Raw genomic sequence first — 13,152 nt, forward strand, 5'->3', positions numbered from 1 at the left:
TAAACAGTCATGTGAAGAGAACACAGAGGATAGTAATGATAAATCAAAGAGTTAACATTTATTTGAAGAAAATGATTCCATATAAAAACGTTGGAACACATTGATCGGTGCAGTCCTTAAATATAAAATCAACTAAACACATGCAACTTCATGTAAAAATACTGCAGGCAACCAAAACACACCATGCATGAAATGTAGATTGAGATCATGGTCAGGATCAATTCAGGAAGTTCAACTGACTTCCTGAATAAAAAATGTAAGACCCCAACCCTTACACATAAAATGTTATTGGACCACATTCCAGTGACAATCCACCAGGGTTTAAACTCAGTGAAATCCAGCTCATTCTAATGAGTAGCCTACACTAGTTTATCCCTCCAAAAGTGTCCGACACTAGTTACCAAAGTCATACACCCCACCCATTTCTACAATTAAAGTCTTAAAATGTAATTTTAAACCGTAGCCCTGAACTTAACCACAATGCTAACCTTAAAACCAAAACGCTTGTTTTTGTAGCCAATTACAACTTTGTGACTGTGGAATATGACTTCGTGGCTATGGAAGCTAGTGGACACCCACTAAAGTAGTAGTACTACAGTACAACATATGGCAGCCCTGGAGGAACAACATTCAGCTGGCCACGCATAGAAAACAACCTTTGTTGTGACAGGGTCAGTCATCTCCTTATATCAATATTGATTCCCCCCTCAGATCGGGGGATTAGCGTTGTGTGCAAAGATTACGACCCGCTTGATTTAACCCAGCACCAGATTAACCGTTTCAGCACTGAGCTGATCACTTCTGCCTGGTGTCGGGGAATGTGAGCCCATCCCAGCTACACCTGTATGACCTACATACTGGTGTCTACCTGACCACTCATGCACCCCGGCCCCCAGGGGCTGCTCTGCTGCATTGGGTTTCAGTCAAAATTTCAGTGTGCGTCTCAGTACACTAAAGTGGTTCAGCTCTCCCTGTTCCGCTTCTTCTATATGCACCTGCAGGAGAAATAAAATTGGGAGAAAACTGCAATGTGGGAGATTTGTTTCTAGGAATTGGAAAGAAGAGTATGCAATTTGAGATGAACCCTCAGAGCCCCTCTCAGGCATTCTATTCCCATATCCCCACAGTATACATTCAAGCCAGGAAATAACAGAGTAGTAAACACTACGGAGCGCATCGAGGCCTGGTAGATCAGGCAGGTAGACATAATCAGGTTACAAAAACACACATGACAATAAAACATCTTTGGCTGAGATTGGTAATTAAATACAAGAGTAGTCATAAAACAAACATCTTTGGCTTAGCTGAGAGTTAGTCGTTAAATTTAACGAGGTATATAACAGTGTGCTGCTGTTAAAAGGAGGAAATAACATGTGCAGAAAATGAAAAAAGCATGAAGCATGATAAATGCCAAATGTGATTAAATGCAATTATTTAAAATACTATAACGAAGATATTGATCCATAAATAATCTCTACACTACAGGCGTTTGTAATTTTGCTTTTGTGAAATGTTGGCGGATCGAGGGGAGGACAGACATTCTGAGGCAGACACAGAGACAATGTCATCCAGCAGTCTAGCTAGCCTATGACGTTGAGGGAGAGGAGAGTCTTTGGTATGAATGGAGGTAAAAGCACCAGGGAGGTTCTCTGAAGACGAAGAGGCTCAGTCACACCATCATCAAACACTGTTGACAAGAAAGCATGAGGAGAGATATTACTTCAGCTCAGTTGAAACATATCTTTAGTTGTGGCAGATCTGAAGGAAGCAGATAACATATAAAATGGTAGCACTTCCGTTTACCATACAGAAATAACCTCAAATTAAATGGTAATTACACAGACATATCCTATGAACTACTTGTGTTTTGCAGGTCCACTAAAACAAGCACTATTAGGCACCGTGGTGCCCCCTAAAGCAGTGATGAGTAACTGATGGGGTGTGGGGGCCACAAAAATCTGAACTCATCATGAGGGGCCACAGTGGCTTGTGAGTCTGCGTACCCCCTCTTGACAAGTTTTGAAGCTAATTTCCTGAAATTCTACATATTTTGCCTTTGGACATACCTAAATTGTTGCAGTTTTAAATATGATATCTGAGTGAGAGTAACTAACCAAATCAATGAGGGCCCCCCCGGTCGTTAATTTGACCACGATTAGCTCAAGTTTAGATAGCTGGCGAGATTACATTTTTTTTAGCTGACATGGGCTAATTGAGTGACTGTCAGTGACTGACATAACTGCTGATTCACAACCACACTTTTAAATTGCACCTAGTGTATAATACTATTATTTTTATCCTGGGGGGATTGATCCAATTCTCAGACAACCTAAAGATTGCTAGATGTCCTTCCAGACTCCCTCCACCTACCCAAGGACGTCAGAGTACAAAAATCAGTTAACCACCTGAGGAACTCAATTTAACCTTGCGCAATACCCTAGATGCAGTCGCACCCCTAAAAACAAAAACATTTGTCCTAAGAAACTAGCTCCCTGGTATACAGAAAATACCAGCGCTCTGAAGCTTCCAGAAAATTGGAACAGAAATGGCGCCACACCAAACTGGAAGTCTTCCGAATAGCTTGGAAAGACAGTACCGTGCAGAATCGAAGAGCCCTCAATGCTGCTCGATCATCCTTATTTTCCTCAATTAAGAACAATCCTAAATGCTTTTGATACTGTGGCAAAGCTAACTAAAAAGCAGCATTCCCCAAGAGAGGATGGCTTTCACTTCAGCTGTGATAAATTCATTAACTTCTTTGAGGAACAGATCATGATCATTAGAAAGCAAATTACGGACTCCTCTTTAAATCTGTGTATTCCTTCAAAGCTCAGTTGTCCTGAGTCTGCACAACTCTGCCAGGACCTAGGATCAAGGTAGATACTCAAATGTTGTAGTACTATATCTCGACACAATGATGAAAATAATCATGGCCTCTAAACCGTCAAGCTGCATACTGGACCCTATTCCAACTTAACTACTGAAAGAGCTGCTTCCTGTGCTAGGCCCTCCTATGTTGAACATAATAAAACGGCTCTCTATCCACCGGATGTGTACCAAACTCACTAAAAAAAGTGGCAGTTTTTTTCTCTTGAAAAAGCCAAACCTTGACCCAGAAAATATTTTTTAAAACTAATCGGCCTATATCGAATCTCCCATTCCTCTCAAATTTTGGGGAAAAAGCTGTTGCGCAGCAACTCACTGCCTTCCTGAAGACAAAAAATGTATATGAACTGCTTTAGTCTGGTTTTAGACCCCATCATAGCCCTGAGACTGCACTTGTGAAGGTGGTAAATTACCTTTTAATGGCGTCAGACCGAGGCTCTGCATCTGTCCTCGTGCTCCTAGACCTTAGTGCTGCTTTTGATACTATCGATCACCACATTCTTTTGGAGAGATTGGAAACCCAAATTGGTCTACACGGACAAGTTCTGGCCTGGTTTAGATCTTATCTGTCGGAAAGATATCAGTTTGTCCTCTGACAAATCAACTGTAAATTTCGATGTTCCTCAAGGTTCCGTTTTAGGACCACCATTGTTTTCACTATATATTTTACCTCTTGGTGATGTCATTCGGAAACATAATGTTAACTTTCATTGCTATGAGGATGACACACAGCTGTACATTTCGATGAAACATGGTGAAGCCCCAAAATTGCCCTCGCTGGAAGCCTGTGTTTCAGACATAAGGAAGTGGATGGCTGCAAATGATCTACTTTTAAACTCGGACAAAACAGATATGCTTGTTCTTGGTCCCAAGAAACAAAAGAGATCTTCTGTTGAATCTGACAATTAATCTTGATGGTTGTACAGTCGTCGCAAATAAAATGGTGAAGGACCTCGGCGTTACTCTGGACCCTGATCCCTCTTTTGACGAACATATCAAGACTGTTTCAAGGACAGCTTTTTTCCATCTACGCAACATTGCAAAAATCAGAAACTTTCTGTCCAAAAATAATGCAGAAGAGTTCATCCATGCTTTCGTCACTTCTGGGTTAGACTACTGCAATGCTCTACTTTCTGCCTACCCGGATAAAGCACTGAATAAACTTCAGTTAGTGCTAAACACGGCTGCTAGAATCTTGACTAGAACCAAAAAAAGAATTGATCATATTACTCCAGTGCTAGCCTATCTACACTGGCTTCCTGTTAAGGCAAAGGCTGATTTCAAGGTTTTACTGCTAACCTACAAAGCCTTCTCCTATCTATCCTATCTTTCCGATTTGGTCCTGCCATATATACCTACAGTGCCTTGCGAAAGTATTCGGCCCCCTTGAACTTTGCGACTTTTTGCCACATTTCAGGCTTCAAACATAAAGATATAAAACTGTATTTTTTTGTGAAGAATCAACAACAAGTGGGACACAATCATGAAGTGGAACGGCATTTATTGGATATTTCAAACTTTTTTAACAAATCAAAAACTGAAAAATTGGGCGTGCAAAATTATTCAGCCCCTTTACTTTCAGTGCAGCAAACTCTCTCCAGAAGTTCAGTGAGGATCTCTGAATGATCCAATGTTGACCTAAATGACTAATGATGATAAATACAATCCACCTGTGTGTAATCAAGTCTCCGTATAAATGCACCTGCACTGTGATAGTCTCAGAGGTCCGTTAAAAGCGCAGAGAGCATCATGAAGAACAAGGAACACACCAGGCAGGTCCGAGATACTGTTGTGAAGAAGTTTAAAGCCGGATTTGGATACAAAAAGATTTCCCAAGCTTTAAACATCCCAAGGAGCACTGTGCAAGCGATAATATTGAAATGGAAGGAGTATCAGACCACTGCAAATCTACCAAGACCTGGCCGTCCCTCTAAACTTTCAGCTCATACAAGGAGAAGACTGATCCGAGATGCAGCCAAGAGGCCCATGATCACTCTGGATGAACTGCAGAGATCTACAGCTGAGGTGGGAGACTCTGTCCATAGGACAACAATCAGTCGTATATTGCACAAATCTGGCCTTTATGGAAGAGTGGCAAGAAGAAAGCCATTTCTTAAAGATATCCATAAAAAGTGTCGTTTAAAGTTTGCCACAAGCCACCTGGGAGACACACCAACCAAACATGTGGAAGAAGGTGCTCTGGTCAGATGAAACCAAAATTGAACTTTTTGGCAACAATGCAAAACGTTATGTTTGGCGTAAAAGCAACACAGCTGAACACACCATCCCCACTGTCAAACATGGTGGTGGCAGCATCATGGTTTGGGCCTGCTTTTCTTCAGCAGGGACAGGGAAGATGGTTAAAATTGATGGGAAGATGGATGGAGCCAAATACAGGACCATTCTGGAAGAAAACCTGATGGAGTCTGCAAAAGATCTGAGACTGGGACGGAGATTTGTCTTCCAACAAGACAATGATCCAAAACATAAAGCAAAATCTACAATGGAATGGTTAAAAAATAAACATATCCAGGTGTTAGAATGGCCAAGTCAAAGTCCAGACCTGAATCCAATCGAGAATCTGTGGAAAGAACTGAAAACTGCTGTTCACAAATGCTCTCCATCCAACCTCACTGAGCTCGAGCTGTTTTGCAAGGAGGAATGGGAAAACATTTCAGTCTCTCGATGTGCAAAACTGATAGAGACATACCCCAAGCGACTTACAGCTGTAATCGCAGCAAAAGGTGGCGCTACAAAGTATTAACTTAAGGGGGCTGAATAATTTTGCACGCCCAATTTTTCAGTTTTTGATTTGTTAAAAAAGTTTGAAATATCCAATAAATGTCGTTCCACTTCATGATTGTGTCCCACTTGTTGTTGACTCTTCACAAAAAAATACAGTTTTATATCTTTATGTTTGAAGCCTGAAATGTGGCAAAAGGTCGCAAAGTTCAAGGGGGCCGAATATTTTCGCAAGGCACTGTACACGTATGCTACGGTCACAAGACGCAGGCCTCCTAACTGTCCCTAGAATTTCTATGCAAACAGCTGGAGGCAGGCCTTTCTCCTATAGAGCTCCATTTTTATGGAATGGTCTGCCTACCCATGTGAGAGATGCAGACTCGGTCTCAACTTTTAAGTATTTACTGAAGACTCATCTCTTCAGTGGGTCATATGATTGTGTAGTCTGGCCCTGGAGTGTGAAGGAAAGGCACTGGAGCAACGAACCACCCTTGCTGTCTCTGCCTGGCCGGTTCCCCTCTCTCCACTGGGATTCTCTGCCTCTAACCCTAACCGGGGCTGAGTCACTGGCGCTCTTCCATGCCATCCCTAGGAGGGGTGCGCCAATTGAGTGGGTTGAGTCACTGACATGATCTTCCGGTCTGGGTTGGCACCCCCCTTGGGTTGTGCCGTGGCGGAGATCTTTGTGGGCTATACTCTGCCTTGTCTCAGGATGGTAAGTTGGTGGTTGAAGATATCCCTCTAGTGGTGTGGGGGCTGTGCTTTGGAAAAGTGGGTGGGGTTATATCCTGCCTGGTTGGCCCTGTCTGGGGGTATCGTCGGACGGGGCCACAGTGTCTCCTGACCCCTCCTGTCTCAGCCTCCAGTATTTATGCTGCAGTAGTTTATGTGTCGGGGGGCTAGGATCAGTATTTCTCCTGTTTTATCCGGTGTCCTGTGTGACATTAAGTATGCGCTCTATAATTCTCTCTCTCTCTTGGAGGACCGGAGCCCTAGGACCATGCCTCAGGACTACCTGTCATGATGACTCCTTGCTGTCCCCAGTCCACCTGACCGTGCTGCTGCTCCAGTTTAAACTGTTCTGCCTGCAGCTATGGAACCCTGATGTGTTCACCGGACATGTTACCTGTCCCAGACTGCTGTTTTCAACTCTCTAGAGACAGCAGGAGCGGTAGAGATACTCTCAATGATCGGCTATGAAAAGCCAACTGACATTTACTCCTGAGTTGCAACCTCGACAACCACTGTGATTATTATTAGACCGTGCTGGTCATCTATGAACTTTTGAACATCTTGGCCATGTTCTGTTATAATCTCCACCCGGCATGGCCAGAAGAGGACTGGCCACCCCTCATAGCCTGGTTCCTCTCTAGGTTTCTTCCTAGGTTCTGGCTTTTTTAGGGAGTTTTTCCTAGCCACCGTGCTTCTACACCTGCATTGCTTGCTGTTTGGGGTTTAGGCCGGGTTTCTGTACAGCACTTTGAGATATCAGCTGATGTAAGAAGGGCTTTATAAATACATTTAATTTGATCCACAGGCCTACAAATAGTGGCCGTCGTTGCCCATCCCTGGCCTAGAGCAATGGGAAAGGAGAAGGGGCTAGAATCTGTTGGAAGGATCAAGCTCCAGTGGACTGAACCCTCACCTCCCGGTCTGTGGCAGTCCTCTATGCGTAGGCAGAGTGTTGACCAATCAGGCTCCGGACCTGGAGTGAGTACTCTGGATCTGCCCTATTAGTTAGAGCCTCCTCCTCCAGCTGGCACAGAGAACAGAAACAGGAGAGATGGAGAAAGAAGTGAGTGAGTGAGTGAGTGAGTGAGTGAGTGAGTGAGTGAGTGAGTGAGTATTACCTGTTCTTTGAGGTATGTGTGAGAGCAGGGTCCTAGACCCCTCAGTACCAGTCCCACTACGAAGCACCAGATAGAAAGTCCTGTTTCCAGTCCAGCCAGAAGTACACATGGGAACCACAGAGACAGGGCAGTGTCCTGGAGAGAATGAAAGAGATATATACATACATGCACAGCCATTGGAAAGTATTCAGACCCCTTGACTTTTTCCACATTGTTACATTACAGCCTTATTCTTCAATTGATTAAATTGTTTCCCCCCCCTCATTAATCTACACACAATACCCCATAATGACAAAGCAAAAACAGGTTTATATAATGTTTGCAAATGTATTAATTACAAAAATACCTTATTTACATAAGTATTCGAGACCCTTTGCTATGAGACTCGAAATTGAGCTTAGGTGCATCCTGTTTCCATCAATCATCCTTGTTGTTTCTACAACTTGATTGGAGTCCATCTGTGGTAAATTCAATTGATGGACATGATTTGGAAAGGCAAACGTGTCTATATAAAAAGGTCCCACAGTTGACAGTGCATGTCAGAGCAAAAAGGTTGAAGGAATTGTCCATAGAGGTCAGACAGGATTGTGTCGAGGCACAGATCTGGGGAAGGGTACCAAAAAATGTCTTCAGCATTGAAGGTCCCCAAGAACACAGTGCCCTCCATCATTCTTAATTGGAAGAAGTTTTGAACCACCAAGACTCTTCCTAGAGCTGGACGCCCGGCCAAACTGAGCAATCGGGGGAGAAGGGCCTTGGTCCCTCTGACAGAGCTCTATAGTTCCTCTGTGGAGGTGGGAAAACCATCCAGAAGGACAACCAACTCTGCAGCACTCCACCAATCAGGCCTTTATGGTAGAGTGGCCAGACGGAAGCCACTCCTCAGTAAAAGGCACATGATAGCCTAACTGGAGCTCACCAAAAGGCACCTGAAGACTCTCAGACCATGAGAAACAAGATTCTCTGGTCTGACGAATCCAAGATTGAATTCTTTGGCCTGAACACAAAGTGTCAAGTCTGGAGGAAACCTTGCACCATCCCTACGGTGAAGCATGGTGGTGGCAGCATCATGCAGCAGATATGTTTTCAACGGCAAGTACTGGGAGATTAGTCAGGATCGAGGGAAAGATGAACGGAGCAAAGTATAGAGAGATCCTTGATGAAAACCTGCTCCAGAGCACTCAGGACCTCACTGGGGTGAAGGTTTTACCTTCCAACAGGACAATGACCCTAAGCACACAGCCAAGACAACACAGGAGTGGCTTCGGGACAAGTCTCTGAACGTGCTTGAGTGTCCCAGCCAGAGCCTGAACTTAAACCCTATCGAACATCTCTGGAGAGAACTGAAAATAGCTGTGCAGCAATGCTACCCATCCAACCGGACAGAGCTTGAGAGCATATGCAGAGAAGAATGGGAGAAACTTCCCAAATACAGGTGTGCCAAGCTTGTAGCGTCATACCCAAAAAGACTCAAGGCTGTAATCACTGCCAATGATTCTTCAACAAAGTACTGAGTAAAGGGTCTGAATACTTATGTAAATGTGATATTTCAGTTTTTTATTTATTAGCACAAATTTCTAAAATCCTGTCATGGAGTATTGTGTGTAGATTGATGAGGAAAAAACTACTTAATTTTAGAATAAGGCTGTAACCTACCAAAATGTGGAAAAAGTCAAGGGGTCTGAATAATTTCCGAAGGCACTGTGTGTGTGTGTGTGTGTGTGGCAATAGTGAGGCTAATAGCCATATAGATTGAGAGAGAGAGAGACTTTATACATATGTATATTTTTGTGGTGTCAAAGGAGCATAGAGACAGAGCGAGAGAGAGATGGATAGAGACTTACATAAATCCGTGTGGTGTCAAAGGGGCAGTCTGCGTTGACTGGCGAGCGGGCGTTGATTGGCAAGTCAGTGAAGTTGCAGCCCAACATGAGGCCCCGCCCCTCATTGGCAATGGTGAGGCTAATAGCCAATAGGAGCCCGATGCCACAGGCTGCAGAGAGTAGGGCATTCAGGAAGGAACTAATCAGAAGACCTATGTGCTGGAGTTGGGGAACAGAAGGACAGGGAGAAAGAGGGGTGAAGTCAAGGAGGTGGGGAACATTTTGATGAGAGGAGGTGAAGAGGTGACAGTTGAGGACTTAATGGTGTTCATTGTATCTTACAAATGATATTTTCTTGTTATTGTTGGTCTTACCAGCTTCCAAACTGACAGATTTCTTGACACCAATATGGCAATGATTCCTGTTGCAATGCTCTGAAAATGGAAACAGAACATTTCAATTTCTGTCTATAACATCACGTTATTACTAATTGTTACTATCGTTATCTATAATTCTCTGACTGACCAGCAGTCCAGAGGTGACGGAGATGATGTTGGCGGCGGTGAACTCGGTGGTGATCTGGTCGTTGGGTTTAGAGATGTGGCGCAGGATGCTGCCGTGGATGATGGCTCCCAGAATGAAGTTAATGTGACCCACCAGGATCAGAGTAAACCCCTTCTTCATCAGACGCCCCGGGCCCTTCTCCTTATCTGACAGATCAGCACACGGTCATCATTGTATGGTCATTGTTGTAAAGTAGGCTACCAGGGTTGGGGTCAATACCATTGATTCAGAAAGTAAAACTAATTCCAATTTCACATTGTCCTCATTGAAAAGCACTGAAGATAATTGTTATTTCAGTGTACTTCTTGAATGGAACTGGAATGTAAATAAGATCACAGTCGAGTGCACAGTAATCACCATAGAGAATGGCAGTTTAATCTCATTCTAGTTCTGTGAGTTTTCCTATATAAAAGTAAGTAATACTCTTCAACTTTGGCCTATTAGTTGGTAGAAACATTTATACCACTAAAGGTGTGGAATGTTGACTTATACAAATAATAGACTGATGGTTCTAATAGGCTCTACATGATCAAACAAGGCGGTACTAGTCATTAGTCGGATTTCGTTGCTAAACGTTTTGCAACTGTCTACTCCAAATGGAAAATGTTTTGGTTTCTATTGCACAAATTCAGGTAGGACTCTCCCTGTTTCGTTCTGATTGCCATGTTTGCTTCCGTTTGGTTCTTAAACTGTCACTTGTTTCCGTTGCAAGACTTAATGAATTCACCCCAGATTTACCTGGAAACTCAATATTGAATTGCATTGAATTCGAGTCAGGCAGAAATTAGCATGAATCAGGGAAGTTAACTCTCACGACCTCTTCAAGCCAAAATGTTGAATAAAACTATATTTTAACCGGACCGTGCGGTTGGTAATTTTGGTGGTAGGAATGTGAGAATATATCCACAGGAAAGTATAATTCTATAACTTTTCAAAGCTATGGTAGAGCCGTTCAGATGAAGCATGTGCAGAACCATGTAAACGTGCACAAGCTCGGTAAATAGGCTATTTCATGCATGTATTTTTATGTTGTGAGCATGATAGAAATCTGAACTCACTACCGGCGCTTTGAAAAGTGGATGTAATTACACTCGTGTGGACATATCGTCTCACATTCCTACCGCCAACTACCGGTAAAGTACGTTAAAATGTACTTTTATTCAAAATTCTTGCTTATAGCGGCGGTGAGAGGAAACTTTCCCGATTCAAACGCTAATTTCTGCCAGACGTAGAATTAAATTCAATGCAACTCAACGTCGAGTTTACAGGCAAACCCCATATAAGCATCTGAAACACGGAATCAACAGTGTCCCTTATTGGACTCCTCAGTCCTCACCAAACGTTTAGCTAATTTACTGTTAAAAGCATCATCGGTTTACTTTCGAAATACGCAAACGAACACCTGTGCAACCTAGACATAATGGTTGCCTCGCTAAAGTTAACACACTAAGTTGCTTCCACCACTAAAATATAAGCTATTTAAAGTTAACTTACCGAAACCACACATATCGTTGCCGTATATTACGCAAGATTGTTTCTAAGAGTTAAACAAAACGGCTAATTATTTTTGTTTTCATGAAGCAGTTCCTCACACTTTCCGAGTCGGTGACGTCACGGGCTTCACCTGTCGAGCGGAAGTTGGGCGTTCATTTTTGTTCTTCTTCATTTGGGGTTTTCAATAGTGTGCAACTGCAGCACGTAATTCGGGGCGTTCCTGCATATGGGCGTTCCTGCGTTTGCGAAGGACAGTGCCTACAAAAATACGCCATTTCTATTGATCTCTATGTTAAGGGAATTACTGCTGGTGTTGTGTAGTGACCTACATGTTGTGCCGAGAGAGAATAGTTATGGTGTCTTTTTGTAGGCACTAACCCCTCCATGGCTCGTTGGACAAAGCCCATGGGGAAATTAATGGCGTTTTTGTTGGGTTTTCGGATTAACGCAGAAAATAAGGTTTGTGGTAAACACAGGCTTAGAAGATCTCAAATGTTTTGTTCTATGAGATAATCTTAATCAGCCAATGTCATTTTTTTTACATTTTGAAGCATTTATTTCAGAATAAAACACACAATGCCTATAAAGGGTTCATAATTCATAAAGGTCATGTTAACGGACTGATATTATCTCATAGAATAATACGTATAAAATCTCCTAAACCTGTGTTAATCTCAGACCTTATTTCCAGTGTTTATCCCAAATCCCTATTCTTTACCTATTCATTTTCTCCATAGGAATGGCTGAACAAACCAGAAGTAACTCATTTCTGTTTTTTAGGACTACAAGCTGGCGAGCTCTATTAGCTTGGTGGTAGTTGAACTAAATTCATATCTAGGAAGTGTTTCAGTAGTTAACCTTTTTTGCCATGTACTGGTGCAGTGAACTATTGGAACTACACACTACTTTTTTGCAAAAATTTTACCAAATATGGGTGAAGTAGGCAATAATTTCTTGCTTCAGCACACGGTCATCATTGTATGGTCATTGTTGTAGAGTAGGCTTCCAGGGTTGGGGTCAATACCATTTCGATTCAGAAAGTAAACCAAATTCCAATTCAACATTTTTCTCATTGAAAAATGCTGAAGATAATTGGAATAGAGTGCTGAGTACCATCACTCTCTTTCTTGGTCAAATAGCCATTACACAGCCTGGAGGTGTGTTGGGTCACTGTCCTGTTGAAAAACAAAGGATAGTCCCACTAAGCACAAACCAGATGGGATGGTGTATTGCTGCAGAATGCTGTGGTAGCCATGCTGGTGTAACCAATGTGAAATGGCTAGCTAGTTAGCGGTGGTGCGCGCTAATAGTGTTTCAATCGGTGATGTCACTTGCTCTGAGACCTTGAAGTAGTTGTTCCCCTTGCTATGCAAGGGCCGTGGCTTTTGTGGAGCGATGGGTAATGATGCTTTGTGGGTGTCAGTTGTTGATGTGTGCAGAGGGTCCCTGGTTCGGGGCGAGGAGAAGGACGGAAGCTATACTGTTACACTGGTTAAGTGTGCTTTGAATTCTAAATAAATCAGTGACAGTGTCACCAGCAAACACATCACACCTCCTCCTCCATGCTTCACGGTGGAGCCACACATTTTACATTTTTTATTTATTTTATTTAACCGGGCAAGAACAAATTCTTATTTACAAAGACAGCCTTCACCGGCCAAACCCGGATGACGCTGGGCCAATTGTGCGCCGCCCTATGGGACTCCCAATCACGGCTGGTTGTGATACAGCCTGGATTCAAACCAGGGTGTCTGTAGTGACGCCTCTAGCACTGAGATGCAGTGCCTTAGACT

The 13,152-nt window shown here is 43.0% G+C and overlaps 1 protein-coding gene across 2 annotated transcripts; it reads right to left on the minus strand.

Annotated features, from left to right (window-relative positions):
- Window positions 1-36: 36 nt before the first annotated feature.
- Window positions 37-11,550, minus strand: LOC110498085 (keratinocyte-associated protein 3). 2 transcript variants are annotated; one of them, XM_036955029.1, is made up of 7 exons: window positions 11,360-11,550; window positions 9,827-10,011; window positions 9,676-9,735; window positions 9,323-9,520; window positions 7,527-7,613; window positions 7,274-7,384; window positions 37-1,687 (listed from the first exon to the last, which is right to left on the minus strand). In XM_036955029.1, exons 1-6 carry the CDS (start codon window positions 11,370-11,372, stop codon window positions 7,295-7,297), a joined length of 633 nt encoding a protein of 210 aa, XP_036810924.1. In that variant the 5' UTR covers window positions 11,373-11,550; the 3' UTR covers window positions 37-1,687; window positions 7,274-7,294. The 2 variants fall into 2 exon arrangements, with proteins under 2 accessions (XP_036810924.1, XP_021430337.1); XM_021574662.2 differs by having other exon boundaries at window positions 7,479-7,613.
- Window positions 11,551-13,152: the final 1,602 nt, after the last annotated feature.

Source organism: Oncorhynchus mykiss, chromosome 19 (genome assembly GCF_013265735.2).
Source record: "Oncorhynchus mykiss isolate Arlee chromosome 19, USDA_OmykA_1.1, whole genome shotgun sequence".
In the NCBI taxonomy this organism is placed as follows: domain Eukaryota; kingdom Metazoa; phylum Chordata; class Actinopteri; order Salmoniformes; family Salmonidae; genus Oncorhynchus; species Oncorhynchus mykiss.